The sequence below is a fragment of the Lipotes vexillifer genome, unplaced genomic scaffold (genome assembly GCF_000442215.2).
Source record: "Lipotes vexillifer unplaced genomic scaffold, Lipotes_vexillifer_v1.1 scaffold75, whole genome shotgun sequence".
Taxonomy (NCBI): Eukaryota; Metazoa; Chordata; class Mammalia; order Artiodactyla; family Lipotidae; genus Lipotes; species Lipotes vexillifer.
The window spans coordinates 886,868-906,977 of NW_006771517.1; the positions used below are offsets into that span (position 1 = coordinate 886,868).

At 48.6% G+C, this 20,110-nt stretch overlaps 1 protein-coding gene across 1 annotated transcript; it reads right to left on the reverse strand.

Annotated features, from left to right (window-relative positions):
* Positions 1 to 6,806: 6,806 nt before the first annotated feature.
* On the reverse strand, positions 6,807 to 16,903 carry BPIFA3 (BPI fold containing family A member 3). The gene is made up of 8 exons (XM_007446836.1): positions 16,870 to 16,903; positions 16,559 to 16,697; positions 12,314 to 12,464; positions 10,355 to 10,462; positions 9,326 to 9,475; positions 8,044 to 8,128; positions 7,558 to 7,621; positions 6,807 to 7,024 (listed from the first exon to the last, which is right to left on the reverse strand). The coding sequence occupies exons 2-8, from the start codon at positions 16,680 to 16,682 to the stop codon at positions 6,990 to 6,992; spliced, it is 717 nt and encodes a 238-aa protein (XP_007446898.1). The 5' UTR covers positions 16,683 to 16,697; positions 16,870 to 16,903; the 3' UTR covers positions 6,807 to 6,989.
* Between the last annotated feature and the right edge of the window lie 3,207 nt (positions 16,904 to 20,110).

The following is a 20,110-nucleotide window of genomic DNA, read 5'->3' on the forward strand; positions in this document are numbered from 1 at the left end:
TTCCCTACATCTGGGGCAGCCCTCAGTTCCAGGGCAGGGGTGTCCTGGCTTCTGAGTCCTAATTGCGTGACAGTCACATGCTGGGGGCTACACATCCTCACAGAACCCTGGAGGGAGGGGTTGCTGTTCCTCCTTTGCAGAGGAGAAAACTGAGACCCAGTGGGGACAGGTGCCCAAGGACACAGAGAGGATGGGGCAGAGTTAGTGAGACAGGCTGGGGCCTGGGACCTGGGACTCTTTGCTGAAGTGCTTGCACCTGGACAAATGTCTCCTCAAGCAACAAAATACAAACAAACTATACGGGACTAAACATAACCGCGTGCATGGGCAGTTGGGGAAAATTATGGACAACAACATACAAAAGGACCTAAAACCCATCTGCCACTTCTGAAGAGCCAGGAGCAAAAACAGATCACTGCGCATGCCCCCTGAACTCACCACCACCAGAGGGGTGGGAAAACTACGTAAGCCACCCCTCTAGCCTGACCCCTGGACGCACCCCTACCCTCACCCCATAGAAGGAACCAGCTTGCCCTGCCTCCGGGGCCGGCCGTGAGCAAGGGAACCTGTTACTAGTTTTCACTCCCCCCTGCTGCAGCAGGGGCCCCCATAAAGGCTTGCTTGAATTTCTTGTCTGGCCTCTAGTCAATTTCTGTTGATTAAGGAAGGTCAAAAACCCTGGTCAGTATCATTAGGACTCAACCCATTGGATAATAATAACAATAAAAACAGTGTCAACAGCTAATACTTGCCAAGCTCTTGCTGAATGCCAGGTGCAAAATCGTTTTTCACCTCCAGCCCCTCACAAATTCTCACAGCCCTGTGTGGGACGGGGATGAGTACATCCATTCTACCGGGGGAAACTGAGGCTCGTAGTGTGAGGTGACACGTCCAGAGTCTCACAGTGGGCATGGGGCCCAGGCATTCACGCTCTAGTCCTTTCTCTTAATCACTGGGCTGAGAGATGAGGATGCCTTGGGCACGCTCTGACCATTTTGCATCCCCATGTCTGTGAATGCCATGCCTCCCACTTTTATAGTCTGGAAAATGCTTTCCAGTTTCCCAGGCCTGAGGGATTGTGTGACATCCTGGTCTCTACCCTTACCCTTTCTTCTTCCCTTCCCCAAATGAAGTAATGAGGCATTTGTTACCACCACTTGGGCCTTTGGAGTCTATTTTACAGGTGAAAAAACGAGGCACAGGGAAGTCCAGGCCCTAGTCCAGTGAGAGCAGCTCTTGTCTTGCAGAACCAAACACATTATAAGCAAAAGCGGAGAGAGAAGGGCAAAATGCACATTTATGGACTCTACCCACTATGTGCCAGGTGCTTTCCGTACCTGAACTTCATCTTTGTCATGAGTGGTTGATATTGTTGAACCTCAAATGTCAGATAAGGAGACTAAGTTTCAGAGAAGGTGATTACTTCCCAGGGATACACAGCGAGTGAGTGGAGTCAGAATTCTCCCCTGTGTCTGATGCCCCTGTAATCAGTGAGCCACACTGCCTTCCCCTCATGTCAGACCTTCACTGGAGCTGCTCCCACTTCCTGTGAGAGTCTGGCCGATGCCTCCAAGGAACTGGGCCATGGCCTTGAACTCACTCATCCATTCAATCACTCACCAGACTCTTCCCACAGCTTGTATGTTGTCAGTCATCCTCAAAGGGGTCCCCATTTATGTTATCTTGGTACAACTCTTGTGGTTTGGGTCAGGTTGCTACTATTTTTTTGTGAAACGGAAGCAGATAAGCCAAAGAATGGATTCAAGTTTGTTACTGGACAGCTAACAGCTGCTGGTTTGAAGCTAGGAGGCTGCATTTGTGTTACGGCAGAAAGGGGATGGATATGGGCGCATACTGCTCTGGTTCAAATCCTGTGACCCTGGGCAAGTCCCTCCAAACCTTTGAACTTCAGTTTCCTCATCTGTAAAATGGGAGGATAATATCTACCTCACAGGGCTGTGGGGGATAATGTCTGGGGACGGGGTATGAACTTCAGTTCATAAACTCATGTGTCTACATTTTTCTTTGAAGATTTTTTTTGATGTGGACCATTTTCTAAAGTCTTTATTGAATTTGTTACAATATTGCTTCTGTTTTATGTCTTGTTTTTTTGGCCGCAAGGCCTCTAGGATCTTAGCTCCCCAATCAGGGATCAAACCCGCACCGCCTTCATTGAAAGGCAAAGTCTTAACCATTGGAATGCCAGGGAGGTCCCTACATTTTTTTTTTAAATACATAATCCCTTCATTTATTTATTTATTTGCTTATTTATTTTTTTGTATTTTGGCTGTGCCGTGCCATGCAGCATGTGGGATGGTTCCCTGACCAGGGATCTAACCCTGGCCTCTGCAGTGAAAGCCCTGAATCCTAACCACTAGGCCACCAGCGAACTCCCCTACATATTTTTTTTCTAATGTATGTATAGTTTAGCATTTCACATGCGATTTTGCTGAGTAACAAAAACTTCCCCATTTCCCCCTGGGATTTTATTTCTGTTCCAGGGGCTTTATTTGTGCCAAGGCATCTGAAGAAGGCTGTCCTGTCCTTGTTTTGACTGGAAATATAGAAACAGCCATATGCCATCTGACCCCTTGATGCCAAGATGCTGTGCTTCCCTCCCGTCCAAAAGGCGCCTTCGAATTTAGCCTTTACTTTTTTTTTTTTTTTTTTGGGTACACGGGGCCTCTCATTGTTGTGGCCTCTTCCGTTGCGGAGCAACAGTCTCCGGACGCGCAGGCTCAGCGGCCATGGCTCACGGGCCCAGCTGCTCCGCGGCAGGTGGGATCTTCCCGGACCGGGGCACAAACCCGCGTCCCCTGGATCGGCAGGCGGACTCTCAACCACTGTGCCACCAGGGAAGCCCTAGCCTTTACTTTTTACTGGACATCCTTGCTGGACACCCAAAATTGTTCTGTGTCTCGATTCCTTGGGTCTCAGGCAAGACCCCGGGGGACTGCCGCAGCCCATCTGCCTGGAACTACTGAGACCTTCCAGTTAACTTTCTCTCCCTGCGGTCCTGCCACCTCTCCTGGTTCTGGAAGGGAATGTGGGCACAGAACCCCTCTGTTCTGGAATCCCGCACATCGACTTGGGGTTTCTGTTGTCCTCCGCCCACGTCAAGGTTTGCCTGGGGAGAAGCAAGGCCATGAGACACTTCTCAGAACCCACTAGAACTATTTTCTCTTCAATTTCTCTTGGACCCTCACACTCCACCAACCCAACATGGGAAATTTTCTAGTCCTGGGGGCAGGAAACCTTGCTTCAATTCATCATGTATATGCTATTCTTAATGTCTCCTATGCCCCCAATTTTAAATTGAAAAACCCAGGCTTTGGGAATTCCCTGACAGTTCAGTGGTTAGGATTCGGTGCTTTCACTGCCGTGGCCTTCAATCCCTGGTGGGGAAACTAAGATACTGTAAGCCGAAGGTACGGCCAAAATAAAAAGGGAGAGAGAGTGAAAAGAGAAATAGTATCTTATAACTAAAACAAACAAACAAACAAAACAACTCAGTCTTTAAAAAAAAATTAACCTACAGTAAAATTGACTTTTCTTGGGTGTATAATTCAATGAGTTTAACACATGAATAGTTTTATGTAGCCACAATAATACAATAATACAGAACAGTTCCATCACCCCCAAAATACGCTCATGCTGCCCTTTCATAATTACCCCTCCCTCTTCCCCTGCAACTGGCAACCACTGATCTGTTCTCTGTCACTGCTGTTTTGTCAGAGACCCAGGCTTTGTAGACTCAGAAGCCTTCTCTCTGCTTCTGCTGAAGTTGCCCTTCCTTGAAACACAGGTGCTGCTTGTTCCAGTGCCCTGAGCAGGGCAAAGGTCATGGGGCATCAGGAAGCGTGGACGGACACCCAGCTAACATTTCAAGACAGTGTTTTCCGCATTGGCGACGTCAATGCCTCCCCAATGTGTTTGTCAGAAACTGGAGGTCATGCCCTTTTCTTCCTACATATCAGATTGTGACTGTGTTTGGGAGCCTTTACTGGTGTCATTTTGTGAATCAAGGGATCCATTTTTATGTACTGAATTGAACTATGGTTTAAAATAGACTGAAAAAGTAATGTTTCCCCTCTAATAAGTGGTTATTGTAAAGAAGAATGGGTTAGTTACAGATGGAATAAGGAAGCTACCCCTTCTCTGTATATCCAGTGTTTGTGGTTCTCTGTATATCCACTTTATATTATTGCTAATGAACATGTGTTCACTGGTGAAAAATCGGGAAAGTACAGATGAACTAAAAGGAAAAATTAACATCTAGAGTCCCGCCACTTCCCTTTTTATTTTAATAAATATCCATCCAGTTCAGTCAAAAACAAAATGAGATCCATTTCTAAAGGGCAGAGTTCATTTTATTTTTCAAGGGACTCTGAACTATGCAAGGTCTGTTCTCCAGAACTTGGGGGTGGGATGCTGGTTCTCTTCCCTGGGAGTCAGAACTCTGTACGGAAGGGCTTGGACGTTACAAGCACAGGTGGGCAGGGCCTGGAGCAAGCTTCTGAGTACCCCCCCACAACCCCGGACCCCAGTATCATAATAGAGGTCCATTGTGAAACAAGCTCCTCCAGGAGAAAACACAATGAGTCCACAGCTCTGTGAACCTCAAAATGAAAACAAAACAGAATGTGAGAAACCCAAGGAGGCCCCTTGAGAAAGGCACCCCTGGAAGGGTCAGGAAGAAGACAGACAAGAGGTGCCTTCACAAGGGACCAGGCAACCTCGTTGGAGGACGGGGCCCAGCCCTCCCATGTTTGCTCTTTGAATCATGAGCCAGAAAACCCCTGTAAACTCAAGGCTGTCAGGGGGAATCATTCGTGTGAACATGGGTGTTTAGGGTTGCAGATCCCCAGTGAAGCATTTCGGATTAGGGAGTCTGAATTGAAAGATGGAGACATGAGTATCTCTTGCCCTATTCTCTTCTCTGAGCTGTTGACACTTCCTTGTTTGAGCTTGTCAATCTAGCGGAACGCAGATTTCAACATTTTCCTCTCAGTGTGGGGTTGCGGGTGGGATAGGGGAGTTAGAAGGAAGGGATGGAAGACTGAAGTGGGGATTCAGAGTGGTCAAGGCTGTGGGCTCTGGAGTCTGGCTGCTTGAGTGCAGTCGACTTGGTCATTTCCTGGCTCTGTGACCTTGGGCAAGTGGCTTGCCCTCTCTGAGCCTCAGTGTCCTCATACATGAATAGGATAGCAGTTTTGGACTTCATGGGGTTTCTGTGAGGATTTGATGAGATGCTGGATGCAAGCTCCTAACACCAAGATTGGCACATGCAGAGTGCTTAGATGTATGTGCTACTATTATTGTGTGTGTGTGTGTGTGTGTGTGTGTGTGTGTGTGTGTGTGTGTGTGATTTCCCCTTGATTTCTCAGTATGCTGTCCCTTTCCTTGGGTGGAGGAGGGCAGGAATCTATATTTAAGAAGTGAGTAGTCATTAATCAAATAATTAGCAATGAATTAAATGACTTTTAATAAGTATTTCCCATGGACCTAGCAGATGCTAAACATTGCAAATGTACTCCTTTTCATGTACTCCTACAAACATCTTGCATGGTAAATAGTTTTTATTTTCAAAAAAAATTTTTTGGTTAAAGTATAACATACATAAGAAAAATGCACATAAGTGAATAGCTCAATGAATTTTCACAAACTGAACACCCTCCCCATAACCAGCACCCAGATCAAGAAGCAGAGTGTTACCAGCCCTCCAGAAGGCCCTCCTACTACTACCCTCTCCCTGAGGGTAACCACCATCCTGACCTCTGACAGCACGGATTAGGTTTGCTGTGTTTGAGCCTCATATAGATGGGAGATGTGTGTTTCGGGGCCTGGCTTTGTTAGGTGTGTGAGATCCATCCACGTGGTTGTGTGGGTGTAGGTTATTTTCATTACTGTAGAGCATTCCGCTGGTGACTATCCCACAAGGTATTTACCGACTCTATTTACCCATTCTTTTGATGGGCATTTAGGGAGTTTTCACTCTGGGGCTATTATGACTATGGATGCTATGAGCAATCTTAGACACGTCTTGCGGTGTCCACGTGCATGTATTTCTGTACCTAGGATCGGGACTGTGGGTCAGAGGGAGGAATATGTTGCCCTTCAGGGGATGTTGCCATGAGTTTTACAAAGTGGAGACGCAACTCATCTCCCTCCAGCAGTGTGAGGCCCCGCTGCTCCACATCGTGTAAGATTTCTATTCCCACTTTGCAGGGGAGGGAGAACAAAAGGTAAAATGCCTTGTCCCCGATACAGCTAGGGAGTCATAAGACGAGGACTCACCCATTATTTAACCCTGGGTATTTGCTGAGCACACATTTGGTGTCAGGCCTGTGCTGGGGGCTGGAGGGTCGTTGGTCACCCTGATGTATATGTTTATACCCTCCTGGAACTTCTCGTTGGGCTGAATCAAACTTGAACTCAGATCTGTCTGGTGCCAGTGTTTATACTTTACCACTCTGTCACCGTTCCTCTTCACCCCCTTGGAGCCCAGCAAGGCTCTGGGCACATATTAGGTGCTCAATAAACATGGGTTGAATGAACACGGGGATGGGAACTCTCAACAGGGCCCTCCCCACATTGATGAGCACATCCATGGATGGGCTATTGGCTGCAAATTACAGGAAAAGAAAGAGGGTTTTCTCTGGCATTTCTGGGTTGATGAGCAAACCCAGGCATATCCTGGGTTTGGGATGGACCTTATCAGCCATCAGCCAAGTCTCAGGATGGACCTTCATCAGGTCTGACTTTTGGAACTCAAAACCTCAGGGCCCAAGAAGAAGGACCTCTGTACCCTTCAGAGCTAGAATTTATTGTGGAAGAGGACAGGATGTCCACAGGGCCTGTGGTGAAAGTGGGACATCGGAAGCCCCACTCTGAGGGCGACTTGTGGTCTCCAAATCTGGAATCTCCTTCTGATTATCAGTGGGCAGCTAGGGGGCGCTCAATTCTGGCTCGTGGAAGGCTGGCTGGACTCAAAGTTGGTTGAGTTCATGAGCAATGGCCTGTTCTGTAAGGAGGAGAGGCAGAATCAGTCACCAGGTGTCTTCCCTCTGACCCCCAGGTCCACACCGAAGGGGTCTCTCATCCATCCATGCTGACCAAGGCCTGGTGCCGGGAACATTCACATTAAAACCCTTCAAATGATATCTAACTATTCAGTTCTTGTGTCTTCCACTCACTGTGAGCTCCCTGAAGGCAGGGACTATATCTGTTTATCTGCAACTGGGATGGGGGAGGGCTTGGGTGTGTGGGAGGGCAGTGCTCCCTAAAGGATTGAGTGGAGATCTTGGGAGAAGCTCTGGTAACCTGGAGGTTTGGGTGAATTGGCGGGGCACAGCCTGCTTGGTAGGGGTGCCCTCTGCTGTCCCGGCTCTCTCGGGGGATAGTGAAGGTCATGGTCGTATGGTCATCTCTGAGTGTCCTCAGAGCACATGCAGACACCCCTCAGCAGGCCTCAGTGAGAGCTGCAGCGGGGGCACCTCTTCTGGCCATTTGCCCGTCCTGAGTCCTCTCCCCGGAAGGACACAGGTGCTCACTCACCCATGAGGCTTTTCAACAGTTTCACATCCAGCTGCCTGAGGATTTCATCGATCAGAGGACATTCCTGGGCCACCAACACAGAGAGAAGGGTCAGACCAGGGAGTGGGAAAAGAAAACTGGAGGGACTGTGGCTGGAAGCCTCGGGATTTCCACAAGGAATCATGGCAAGTGTGGCTCCCTTGTACTGAACACCAACTACCCACCAGGTGCTATGCACAGCACTTCCGTGCTTTGCCCCCCTGAATCCTTGTGGCTCTCTGTGAAATGGAGACTGTGATGGTTCCCATTTTACAGATGGGGAAACTGAGGCTCATGGAGGCTAAGTCACTTGCCCAAGGACACACAGTCAGTAGATGGCAAAATTTAACATCTTAATTTGAGATTTCTCAGGTTCTAAAGCCCAATTCTTTGCTGAAATGCCAATATATATGCCCTGACCCTCGGACCCAAGGATGCCCAAGGTGAAACTACTTTTCTGAAACTTACCTGACTTTCTATCAGGTGTGGGATAACTTTTTCCAGGTTGTCTCTGAGGTTGTGGAAAAAATGTTTCATCTTTGGTGGGATATCTCTAGAAAGAGAGATAGATACACAGAACAGAACAGATAAATACAGACAATACTAATGTCAGGTGCTGTGTGTGGAGAACATCTCACACAGCCATTTAATCCTCAGAGAGCCCTACGTGAGAGGCATCATTGTAAGCAATAGTCAGAGGCGCAGCTCAGAGAGGTGATGTGCCTTGCCCAAGGTCACACAGCTAGTTAAGTGCTGATTAGATTAGAACCAGGTCAGTAACTACAGTCCACAGTTTTCTTCGTGGATGTCTGGCATGATCTAGGCATTCAGTGAATGTCTGACGAATAAATGAATGGATACCCACTGATGACCTAGTTGCTTTCAGCATTCTGGAATTACAGAGAGAGATCAGACACAAATCTTGCCCTTGAGGGACTCAGTCTGTTGGGGTTGACACACTTGGTCAGCTAGTCTACAGATCTTTAATTAAGTCTATTTTTTTCTATCTTGTTCACTACTGTATCCCTAGCATCAAGCATGTTGTGCCTAGCACATAGTAAGTTCTCAGCAAATATTTGTTGAATGAATGAGTGACGAGGAAGAGCTTTAAAGAAGGAAGGAGGGGCATCCAAGCATAAGGATCAGCATGCGCAAAGGCATGGTGGTATGAAAATGTATGGCATATTGATGGAGGGGGGTTCTTCAGAGAGACTTGAGGGCAAAGGGCTGCAGAGTGGGGTAAGGGACAGGACAAGTAGGGCCTTGAGTGACATCCAGGAGTTTGCTCTTCATCAAGAGGGCACTGGAGGACCATTGGAGTGTCTGGAGCAGGGGCTGGCTGACATGGCTAGATTTCTGGGCTAGAAAGTGATTTCTGCTGCAGGGGGAGAACAGAGTGAAAGCGGTGAGGTCTGAGTCAGGGAAAGTTGGAGGAGGCTCCCACAGTGGTCCAGGAAGTGGACTATGAGCCCAGTCAGTGGCTGTGGGGATGGAGAGAAAGGGAGCAGGTGAGGGTTGCCGGGAGGTCATTGATGGGACCTGTGGAAGATGGGCTGTGGGGAGTGAGGGGGAGGAGGAGTCTGGCTTCTGGGAGGGTGGCAGGGCTACCTCTGGGATGGGGATGCAGGAGGAGGAACAGATCCTGGGGAAGATCCTGGGTGCGATCTGTTTGGGGCTCACCCAGGAGGTGGTGGAGACCTGCGGCTGCAGCCAGGGCCAGTCAGAAAGGGGCCCAGCCCTGGGATCTTACTCAGTGAGGACAGTCATGCGGACGCTGCTGGGCTCCACGTGGCAGTTGCCTATCACCAGATCCCTCCGGCCAAACTCATCTTTCTCCAGCCAGAACTCCACAGCGAGGTTCATGCGTGCCTGTGTCTTTATGATCTGGTTATTGAAGAGCCTGGGGACGAGAGAGAGGAGGAGGGGTGAGGGGCAGGAGACAGAGAAAGAATAGAAGCAGGAGGAAGCAGCCAACACGGAGAGTGGCTCTTTCAACACATCAGCACAGTGGGGCTCCACGTTGCCTGGATGTTAAATTCTGTGGTCAGTGATTAAGGAGAAAAACATTACTAGCCATAGTGCCTTCTGAAAATCCTTTAAATAGACCAGGTTAGGGGGCGTTCGGAAATTCAAAAATTGAGAGTTAATCTTATTCTAAAAGTCTTTACCATTTAGTGGAGCCCTCCCAGAGGCAGTAGATGTTAAAGGGTAGTCTAAACCCGAGGAGGGAAGGGTGATGCGATCATTTAACTGTTTCTCTTTTTTTTTTTTTTTTTTTTTTGGCGGTACGCGGGCCTCTCACTGTTGTGGCCTCTCCCATTGCGGAGCACAGGCTCCGGACACGCAGGCTCAGCCATGGTCATGGCTCACGGGCCCAGCCGCTCCGCGGCATGTGGGATCTTCCCGGACCGGGGCACGAACCCATGTCCCCTGCATCGGCAGGCAGACTCTCAACCACTGCGCCACCAGGGAAGCCCCCTGTTTCTCTATTTAAAAATCATTGTAGGGTACTCACATAGGTTTAAATGAGCAAATGACCTGCCTCCACTGACCAGTGATCACCATCCACATTTCAGCTGAAGAAACCAAGGCTCAGAGATGTGAAGTGACTTGCCCAAGGTCACACAGCAAGTGAGTTCGGAAACCAGGAATTGAAACCAGTTTGCAGCAGAAAGATTAGGGTTCCCCAAATTGCCAAAATCCGTCCCCCCACCGCCCACTCCCAGGTTCCCAGTGAAGAGGAACAGTGCCCTTCAGGCCCCGCTTCTGTATGACTTACAGTCTCGAGTCAATGTCAAATTCAAGTGAGATGTTTGCCAAGAACCACTCCTTATGGAAAGACATCCGGATCCCGCCATAGTCCAGCTGAATGTTGGTGATGTTGGCGCTGCACAAGGAAAGAGCAAAGACCCCTGCAGGGGTGAAGGGTCTCAGACCTCAAGGCCTTGGGCGTTACAGACAAGGCTGGCCTGTCTCCTAGCAGTCGGATTTGGAGTCAGATCCTTTTACAGATGCTCTGAGGGCAAGAGCTCCTTGCAGGAGCCCTGGGGTTACAAGCTGTCCCCGAGCGCCCCTGAACAGCTGCACACAACTGACTTGTGAAACCCACAGCCAACTGCAGACCCAGCCCCTGGGCCCGTTCTCAGAGCCAGCCTCCCGCTCTCAGTGGATAGCCCCACCACCTGCCCAGGGGCCCAGACCCAAACGGTGGGAGCTGTCTTCAACTTCTCTCCATCCCTCACCGCCACATTCCACTCATTAGCAAATCATGTTGGTTCTGCTTGCAAAATATATCCTGAAATGGGACACTTCCCATTACTCTGTTGCTTTCGTCTGGTCCAGGTCACCATCACTTCTTGCCTGGAGATGCTCTAGTTTCTCTCTGGGCTCCAGGCCACGATCTTGGCCTCTCCACAAACCATCTCCATGTGGCAGCCAGAGGGGCCTTAACACTCCTCTGTCACTCAGTGTTCTCCACTGGTTTCTCCCTGCTCTTGCAATAAAATCTGAACTCTGCATCACAGCCCCTCAGATCTGCAGGGTCTGGCCTCACCTGCCTCTGCAGCCCCATCTCCTACCACCCTCCCCTTGCTCACCAGCCACACAGGACTTTTCCTCCTCCTCAAATGCATCAATCTCCTTCCTACCTCAGGGCCTTTGCACTCACCGTGCCCCCATGACCTCATGTCACTCACCTCCTTCTCTTCATTCATATTTCTACTTAAGGGTTAGGAAGGTCCCCCGACCAGCCCTCTCACTCTCACCCCTGATCTGGCTAAATTTGTCTTCATGTTATATCCCTCCATCTGAAATTAGTTATTTACTTTTGTGGCCTATCTCACTAACTAGGATGTAAGATCCAAAAGGGTAGGGACTGTAGGTCTATGTAGAGCTGTATTCCCAGTACCCAGCCCAGGTGCTGGTACACAGTAGGCGCTCAATGAATAGCTGTAACAATTGTTAAAGGAATGAATGAAGGGAAGTGATTGTGACTGCACACAGCAAGGGAAACCCTGCTGGTGAGTACTGGCGCTCATTAAAATGGAGGGAATGAGGGATTCAAATCAGAGAGAAGGTAGGTCAAGGGCACAGCAGGCTGGGATCATGGTGTTACATTTGAGCAGCTTTGGGACCAGGCAGCTGGGGAGGCCTGCATTCATTGAGAGGAAGGGGGGAAAATGGAGGTGGAGGACAGGCCCAGTTCTGCGAGGCTAATTATACCAATGGCTACGCATCCACTATGTGCCACAGGGAAAGCTCCTAACAGCTCCAGGACGCAGGGATAATTACACCCATTTCATTGAGGAGGACTCAAGGCTGAAGCTCAGGGAGCTCAAATGCCTTGCCCAGTGTCACACAGCTTTCAAGCAAGAGTGGGGTTCAAATGTCTGACTCTAGTCCTGAGTTCCTTTGGCACCCCAGAGGTTTATCCAGGCTGTGCTCTGGGTACCCATTTTATAGATGAGACCAGAGTGGCCCAGCAATTTCCCCAAAGCAGGTGGCAGAGTCAGGATTTAAATGCAGAAACTTTTGCCCCCAAACCTTCACTTTTAATTATTCTGCTGTGCTGCCTCTCCCACTGACCCTTTGTGCTGGGCCCCCTACTCATCCTTGTGTTGGGTCTGACATCTCCTTCCAATCTTCCCTCCTTTCCTCTTCACAGGCCTCGTACTCAAGCTCTACCCTCTTAGAGCTTTATCAGGAGTCCCAGGGCCAGTGACGGGGTTCAAGGTCTCACCTGCTTTCTTGATGCTGCTGAAGGCTCATGCTGCCAATTAGCCAGCCCACCATCCCCGAGGCCGTCTGCCTGGAGGCATTCAGACTGTCCAGGAAGCGGATGTTCTGGATTCGGCGCTCTGTATTGCGCTTCATGAGGCCCTGCGCAATAACTGGAAATGGATATGGGACCAGTGACATTGCACGATGTCCTGGCAAAGGTGGGGGGTTTGGAGCCAGGAGGCCCAGGTTGCAGGCTGGCACACCGGCTTCTTGCTGAGTGATTGGTGTGTCATCCCCCTGCCCCAAACACTGAGATCCACATTCTTCATCCGTGAAATGATGCTTTGCAGTGCCAGTGTGACACACCTGCAGAGGGTCTGGCAGGCAATAGCTGCTAAAGAGAGATATTATGGTTGAAAATTTGCCCAGTGCTGTATCTCTGAATCTGGAACACAGAGCCTAATGTACAGGATCTAGATCACAGTAAATGTTGGTTGAAGAGAAAAAGAGGTGGGCAAATAAGGAGAGAATAAATGGAAATCCTCCCCCACCATGCTCGGAATAAACTGCAGGGCTGGGTGGAGCTACCAGTGGAAAAGAGTGAATTCCAAAAAGGAGGGAAATTTGAAAAGCTATTGACTTGCGTGAAGTCCTAGCTCTCTGGGCCCTAGACCCCAGCTGCCCAGGTTGGGGGCCCAGTTCTGACAAACCTCAGAGCTCACCTCAAGACACATCTATTGCACTGACTCAACCCTCTAGGTGTTCAGGCCCCACACTGAGAACTATGTACTACTGCAGAGCCACAGAAGCCATTGTCACACCTCACCAGGATCCTCCAGGGCCAGCCCCCCTTTCAGCACCCCATGTTTCTGCTGCAGAAAGTGTCTCTGGGGCTTCCTTGGTGGCGCAGTGGTTGGGAGTCTGCCCACTAATGCAGGGAACACGGGTTCGAGCCCCGGTCCAGGAAGATCCCACATGCCTCCAAGCAGCTAGGCCTGTGCGCCACAACTACCGAAGCCCGTGCACCCAGAGCCCGTGCTCCGCAAGAGGGGAAGCCGCCGCAATGGGAAGCCCGCGCACCGGGACAAAGAGTAGCCCCGGCTCGCCGCAACTAGAGAAAGGCTGCGCACAGCAACAAAGACCCAATGCAGCCCAAAATAAATTAAATTTAAAAATTAAAAAAAAAAAAAAGAAAGAAAATGTCTCTGGAGTCATAGATCTGGATTCAAATCCTAGCTCTGCCACCTCCCTGAGTCTTGATTTCCTCATCTGTGTAATAAGGCAGTAATAATACCCATCTCATAGGATACTTACTAGGAATATTGAGACATTTAGCCAAAGGATATTTACTGAGCATCTACTGGGTATCAGGCTCAGTACTGGGCACTAAACACACAAACCATTTTTCTATCTAGTAGGAGAACATACAGTAAAGAAATAGTTTCAAGGATGGAGTGAAACTATAGGTATGCCTAGAACTCTTAGTAGCTCTTGGTTAATGATGATAGTAGCACTTGGGAATTTGTGAGCAGCAGACACTAGTAGTTGTCAGTCCAGTAACCGTCCATCCATCCATCCTCCCATCTATTCTCCATCTATCTGTCTATCCAATATCCATCTATCAATCCATCCATCCACTCATCCATACATCCTCCCATCCATCCGCTTATCCACCCACTCTCCCATCCACCCATTCGTCCTATTCTTCCCATCTGACCCCTGTTTTGATTCAGACACTCTTTTCAATTCCTGGTCCAGATGAGGCTGTTGATTATCATTGTATGGTGACTCTTACAGGTACAAAGTTCGCATATGATCCAAGTTGGTTCTATCAGACTAAACAGAAGACCCTATGCTTCATGTTTGAGGGGAAGGTCTCTTTCTCTTTCTCCTACTGGAAAGGAACAAGACAGCCTATAGCTCCAATGGCCACTGGCCACCATTCTCCTATCACACTGTGAACCAGCAGCCTGCGGATGAAACCGTGATGATAACAGAGCTAAAAAAGGATGAAATTCAGTTCTGGTTGGCAGCTTTGAGCTGCTGATTGAACCAAACCTGGAGCTTGCCCTACCTATGACTTTCAGTTGTGTGAAATACTTTTTTTTTATTGTTTAAACCAGATTGACTTGGGTTTTCTGTAACACCCTAACAAATACGTGAGAAGTGGTTGTAGAGATAAACATTTTCACAGTTGAAAAACACTTTGCACATACTTGCCTTCATTTAAGTCTCAAAAGCAGCCCCATGAGACAGCATTCTAACTGCACCTATTGTACAGATGAGGATACCTGGAGCCACAACCACATGTGAATATATTTGATAACCTAAATGCAATGCACACATCTATGGCAAACCATAAAATGCCAAGTCATGATGAGGGGAAATGGGAAACATCGATAACTTAAAACCATTAAGAAATAGGAACAAGTGATCTCATTCCCCAAAAGTTTTGATCTAGATGGTTTCATGGAAGACTTTTACCCAACTTTATGAAAAGGTAATTGTGAAAGAAAATAGAAAAAGAAGAAGATGCAAAATTCATTTTATGAGGCTAGTACAACTTGCTTTAAGAACAGTACAAGGAAAAGATATTACACATCAACTTTATGTATGAAAAACTTGCTAAGATCCTAAATAAATTACTAGCTAACAAATCTAATAGCTAATAGTACATTATAAAAATATCATATTACATTATAAAGTATAAATTTTAGTTTGATACATTATATCAAAAAAAAAAAGAATAAATTAACATCTTCTCAAATCAAAGAGGATTAAAAAAATTGGAAAGCAAATAGTAAAATGGGCAAAAGATAAGAACAGGGAATTCAAAGAAGTCAAAATGGCTAACAGAATTAAGACGTGTTGCCCAAACTTCTCACTGATCAGATAGTTAAGCTAAAACAATTAGATATCACTCAAACACACATCAGACTGGCAAACAGTTAGAAAGATGCTGTTATGTACTGAATTGTGCTCCCCCCGCCCCAAATCAATATAGTGAAGCCTTAATCTCCAATGTGACTGTATTTGGAGATGGGGCTTTGAAGGAGGAGTTAACGTTGAATCGGGTCATAAGGGTGGGGCCTTAATCCGATGGGACTGGCGTCCTTATAAGAAGAGGAAGAGACACCAGAATGTGCTCACTCACCCTCTGTACACACACAGAGGAAAGGCCCTGTGAGGACACGGTGAGAAGGTGGCCATCTACAAGCCAGGAAGAGAGGTTTCACCAGAAACTAACCCTGTGGGCAACTTGATCTTGAACTTCCAGCCTCCAGAGCTGTGAGAAAATAAATGTCTGTTGTTCAAGCCACCTGGTCTGTGGTATCTTGCTGTGGCAGCCCAAGGAGGCTGATACCAGTGGATTCTCTCCAGTGGTGGGAAACAAGGGATACAGGTATGCTTGTTTGTTATTGGAATGGGTGTAGACCTGCACAGCCATCCTAGAAAGCAGTCTGGCAGTCTAGTTAAATTCAGTTTGCACCTGCCTTAGAGCCCAGCCATCTCCCTTCAGGGTATATCCCAGGGAAATTCTCCCATAGGTTCTAAGAAGTACACGTGAGAATGTTCACTGCTGTGTAGTTTATAATAGTGGGAAGTTAGAGACAACGCAAGTGTTCATCCCTAGGGAAATGGCCAAGTGATGATGAAGTGGATGTATTTCATGGACTTTTCTGCACAAGTCTGAAGCAACGGATGTCAACAGCACGGTGTCCAGTGAAAACAGTAAAAAAAAAAAAAAAGAAATCTATATGGCGTTACCATTTATGTAAATCAAAACATTGTATGTTTTACAAGGATACGGGCATCTAAAAACACATATATTAGGGAATTTCCTGGCTTTCCAGTGGTTAGGACTCTGCGCTTTCACTGCGGGGGCCCGACTTCAATCCTTGGTCAGGGAACTAAGATCCCACAAGCTGTGCAGCACCACCCCAAAAAAGCCAACACCTATATTAAACAAGCTGCAGTGCCTGCCAAGGAAGAGGGGAATGGGAGTGAGAATAAGAGGTCGAGAGGAAAATAACATAAAATAAAACACAAGAGGGGTCTTGCCATGGTTCACCATAATGATGCTGTGCTAGGAATAGGCATACAATCAACTCAAACTCAATTTTGTGTACTTCAGGTCTAAGAAAAAAGGAAGAGAAGAGGGTAAGTGACCAATTCCAGGTCATCTAGCAAGTCAGTGGTGGGGTCAAGTTAATGCTTTCCCTCCCCTCCCTGTGACAGCGGGCAGGGCATGGGCTTAGCTTACTTCTCGCTAGACCCGATTTGCTGTCTCTGTGGGTCTTGGCCAGGCCAGGCCAGTGCTGCTTATGGAGTGCCAAGGGCAAGGCCAGTGAGCTGAGGAGGACCAGGAGCCTCCAGAGTGAATGCATCTTGGGTTCTTGGACCTGTGGGTATTAAGAAAGGTCAGATGGTACCCACGTGGATGGCTGCAAGGGTGGCCACCTGGATGGATGGACTTACGGTTTTCTGTAAGAAGACAACACTGAAGTTAGCCCCCAGCATGCTGCGGGGAGGTGTCGTGATGGGCTCTGGCAGCTGCCACTGGGGCTTGCTCACATGGTGAGGGCAGCAGGTGGAACCCTGTGGGGAGGCCAGGGATCCAGACGGAAGCCTTGTTGCTTAGAGACACCTGGTAGACCCCACTGTTGGGTCATCCAGTGGGAAACCTCTCCCAGACCAGCACAGGGTGGATGTTGGTGACCCTTCAGTGAATGAATGAATGAATGACTGAATGGGCAAGGATGGTTAATCTCAGGTTTTCCAATTGGACTAGGACTTTCTTAAGGGCAGGATCATCTGCAATGCCTATCGCAATGCTTGCTTGTGAGAAATTAAGTGCTGATGATTGTTGAGGGACCAGATGACTGAATACATAAAATAGGATGGCTGGTCTCTGAATCCCCCACTAAATTATATGTTTCTGGAGCGCAGGGTGTGAATTTAATTAATCCTCCTGTGTCCAGTGCCTCCCATGTTTACCACATGGCAGTTACCAGTGATGTTTATTAAGTGATACAAATGAATGAATGAATAATTGGATGGATGGATGGTTTGTGGATAAGATTTACAGGGAGGGGACAGAGAGCCTTGAAGCCAAAGCAGTAGGTTAATCTTGTTGCTCTGGGTTGGAGGGTCATTAAGAATTCAGTTCGAATCTCCTCTCCTCACCATCTCAAGACATGGCATCCCAATCCATCCAGCTGCTCCAGCCACAGCCCTTGGAGTCCCCCTCGACTCACTCCTCTCCTCATCTCCCATGACCCATCTGTCAGGAAGTCCTGTCAACACTTCCAGGGTCTGACCACATCTAACCACTCCTCCTCAGCTGCCGCCATCTTGGCCTGAGTTATTGCAGGGGTATCCTACCTGGTGTCCCAGCTTCTTCCCTGGCCCAACTACAATCTCTTTTGCATATAGCTGCCTGAGAAATCATTTTAAGACATAAATCAGACCATGGCACTCCTCTGCTCAAAACCCTCCAAAATTTCCCATTGCACACAGGGCGAAAGCTGAAATCTGTGCAATGCCTCTCAGAGCCTGCAGGGTCTCTGGTATCCTCTCTGATCTCACCTCCTACCACTCTGTCCCTCCTCTGCTCTCCTGCAGCTGCACAGACCTTGGAAGTCTGGGCCTGACAATTCAGCTGCCCTGAGCTCTGAGACAAAGGCTCTTTCCTCCTCTTGTCCTCTCCCCTCAAGATGCGGGGGGCATGCAGGGTCCTGTGCGAATTTCCCAGAAGCCCCGGGCCATGCTTGGACACTTCACTTCTGGTCTTGTAAATCAAAAGCATTAGTTCAGGGTGATGGCTTTCCCGATCTGAGGTCCTCTCTCAGTGTTCACGCCCCCCTTGGGAATGTTTGTAGAATATCAGTTACTTTAAATGTACTTTTCTAGTCTTCCTGGTCTTGTGTAACCAGTTGGGATTTTGTTATATTTTTTGTCAAGAAAATTGGAGAAGAGAGGTCACTGTTGTCCTTGGCTCTTTGGAGAGCTGAACCAGGGATGGGTTCACAACCTCACAGGCTGTGGTTCTCAGGGCCACTGAGTGTAAAGAAATGATGACGTGTAGGGTGTAGATTTCTGGTTCTGGTGCATGACAAGGGAGCAGGAAGCACTGCTCAGGGGTGAGCCCCGGGTTTGAATCCAGCTTAATGTATAATCACACGCGGTTAAGAGCGTGGGATTCTGAGTCACACAGACCAGGGTGCAAATCCTGGCTTTCCCTCCTGGCAGACTCAGGAGGGAAAGCCAGGATTTGCACCCTGAGTCTGGATAATAGTGTGGGGCTGTAGTGAGACTTAAAGAGAATCATGCACAGCAATGCTCAAAAACCGTGTTGCTGTGATTGCTGTCATCGTCTCTCTCACCTCTCTGAGCCTCAGCTTCATTACCTGTAAACCAGGGAAGCTGGTGGAGTGAACGACACCAAGTATGATTAGCCTAGAGATGGTGCCCAGGACACTGAAAGTGCACAACATATCAAGGAGCCACCTCTCCTGAGCACATCCACGAATGAGTGTACGGCTGTTTTGGCAATTCTAGCAGGAATTACAACTGGGGGTGCTGTGATGGTTTAGTGCCTGGAGGGAGCTTGCAGACGTCCAATCAGATGGTGGGCTTTGCTCTTGTTCATTCAACAAACAAATAAAGTGGGACTTGCCTGGTGGCCCAGTGGTGAAGAATCTGCCTGCCAAGGCAGGGGACACGGTCTCGAGCCCTGGTCTGGGAAGATCCTACATGTCGCGGAGCAGCTAAGCCCGTGCGCCCCAACTACTGAGGCTGCAGTCTAGAGCCCACGAGCCACAACTACTGAGCCCGCATGCCACAACTACTGAAGCCCATGAGCCTAGAGCCCGTGCTCCACAACAAGAGAAACCACTGCAGTGAGAAGCCCGCGCACCGCAACGAAGACCCCACACAGCCCAAAACAAAAAAAACCAAAAAAACAAGTAAAGCAGCTAAAGACAGTGAGTGCTGTGTCAGGCACCAAGGGCTCTGAGCAGCCAGGCAGGTTCCTTGTCCTCCTGGAGCTCACACGCGCTGGGGAGACTGACAATCTGCATCTCTCCCTGCCAGGAGCATGTCGTTATGAAGCGTGGCTCTGCTGCGGAGCAGAGGTGGGGGGCGGGGGGAGCTAAGCAAGGGCGCAGTGAGGGGAGACCTGATAGTTGGGGATCGGGGTAAGCAGAGAAAAGACGTCCCTGAGGAGGTAGAGCTTGAGCAGCTATTTAAAAGAAAGGCTGTAAGTTAGCTGGGTGTTTTCCCGGCCCTGTCCCTGACTGGTGCTCCCAGAGAGGAGCCCCCTGGAGGGATGCTCTGCTCCCGTATAAGCAGCTAATTCTCAGGTTGGTGATGCCGACATTTACCTGGTGGCCACATTCACTGTGCTAAGCCTGCTCCGTGTGGGATCTCATTGCACCCTCCAGCCACACATGAGGGGACATGAGCCTGAGGGGCTGCCACCCCAGAGTGGTGAGATGCTATTTCCTTTGGGAGAGGCAGACGCTAGACACCCCAAACCTCACCCATTAGCAATCTCCTGTACTATTTCAAAGAACTTACCTTAGAACAAGCTTCTTTACATTTGGGGAGGCATTTTGAAAATGTGATGAAAACTTGGGTTTGTGATGATAAACATATATGTACCTGGTTTAAAAATGGTGCTCACAGTAGCAGGATTTCTGTGGTCCTCTTAAGGACCTCCTCTGGGTAACTGGCTTTCCAGGAGTTTGACTTGGAGGGCCATTCACTTGTCCAGTCAACCAATATCCCCTGTGGGCCCACTATGTGCCAGGCA

Bases quoted from the DNA above. Each gene is read 5' to 3' on its own strand.
- BPIFA3 (XM_007446836.1), bottom strand. From the start codon at position 16,682: ATGCATTCACTCTGGAGGCTCCTGGTCCTCCTCAGCTCACTGGCCTTG. The intron at 12,465-16,558 runs GTAAGCTAAGCC...ATCCATTTCCAG, and splicing joins CAAATCGGGTCTAGCGAGAA to TTATTGCGCAGGGCCTCATG. The intron at 7,622-8,043 runs GTAAGTTTCAGA...TTGGTGGCCCAG, and splicing joins CACACCTGATAGAAAGTCAG to GAATGTCCTCTGATCGATGA.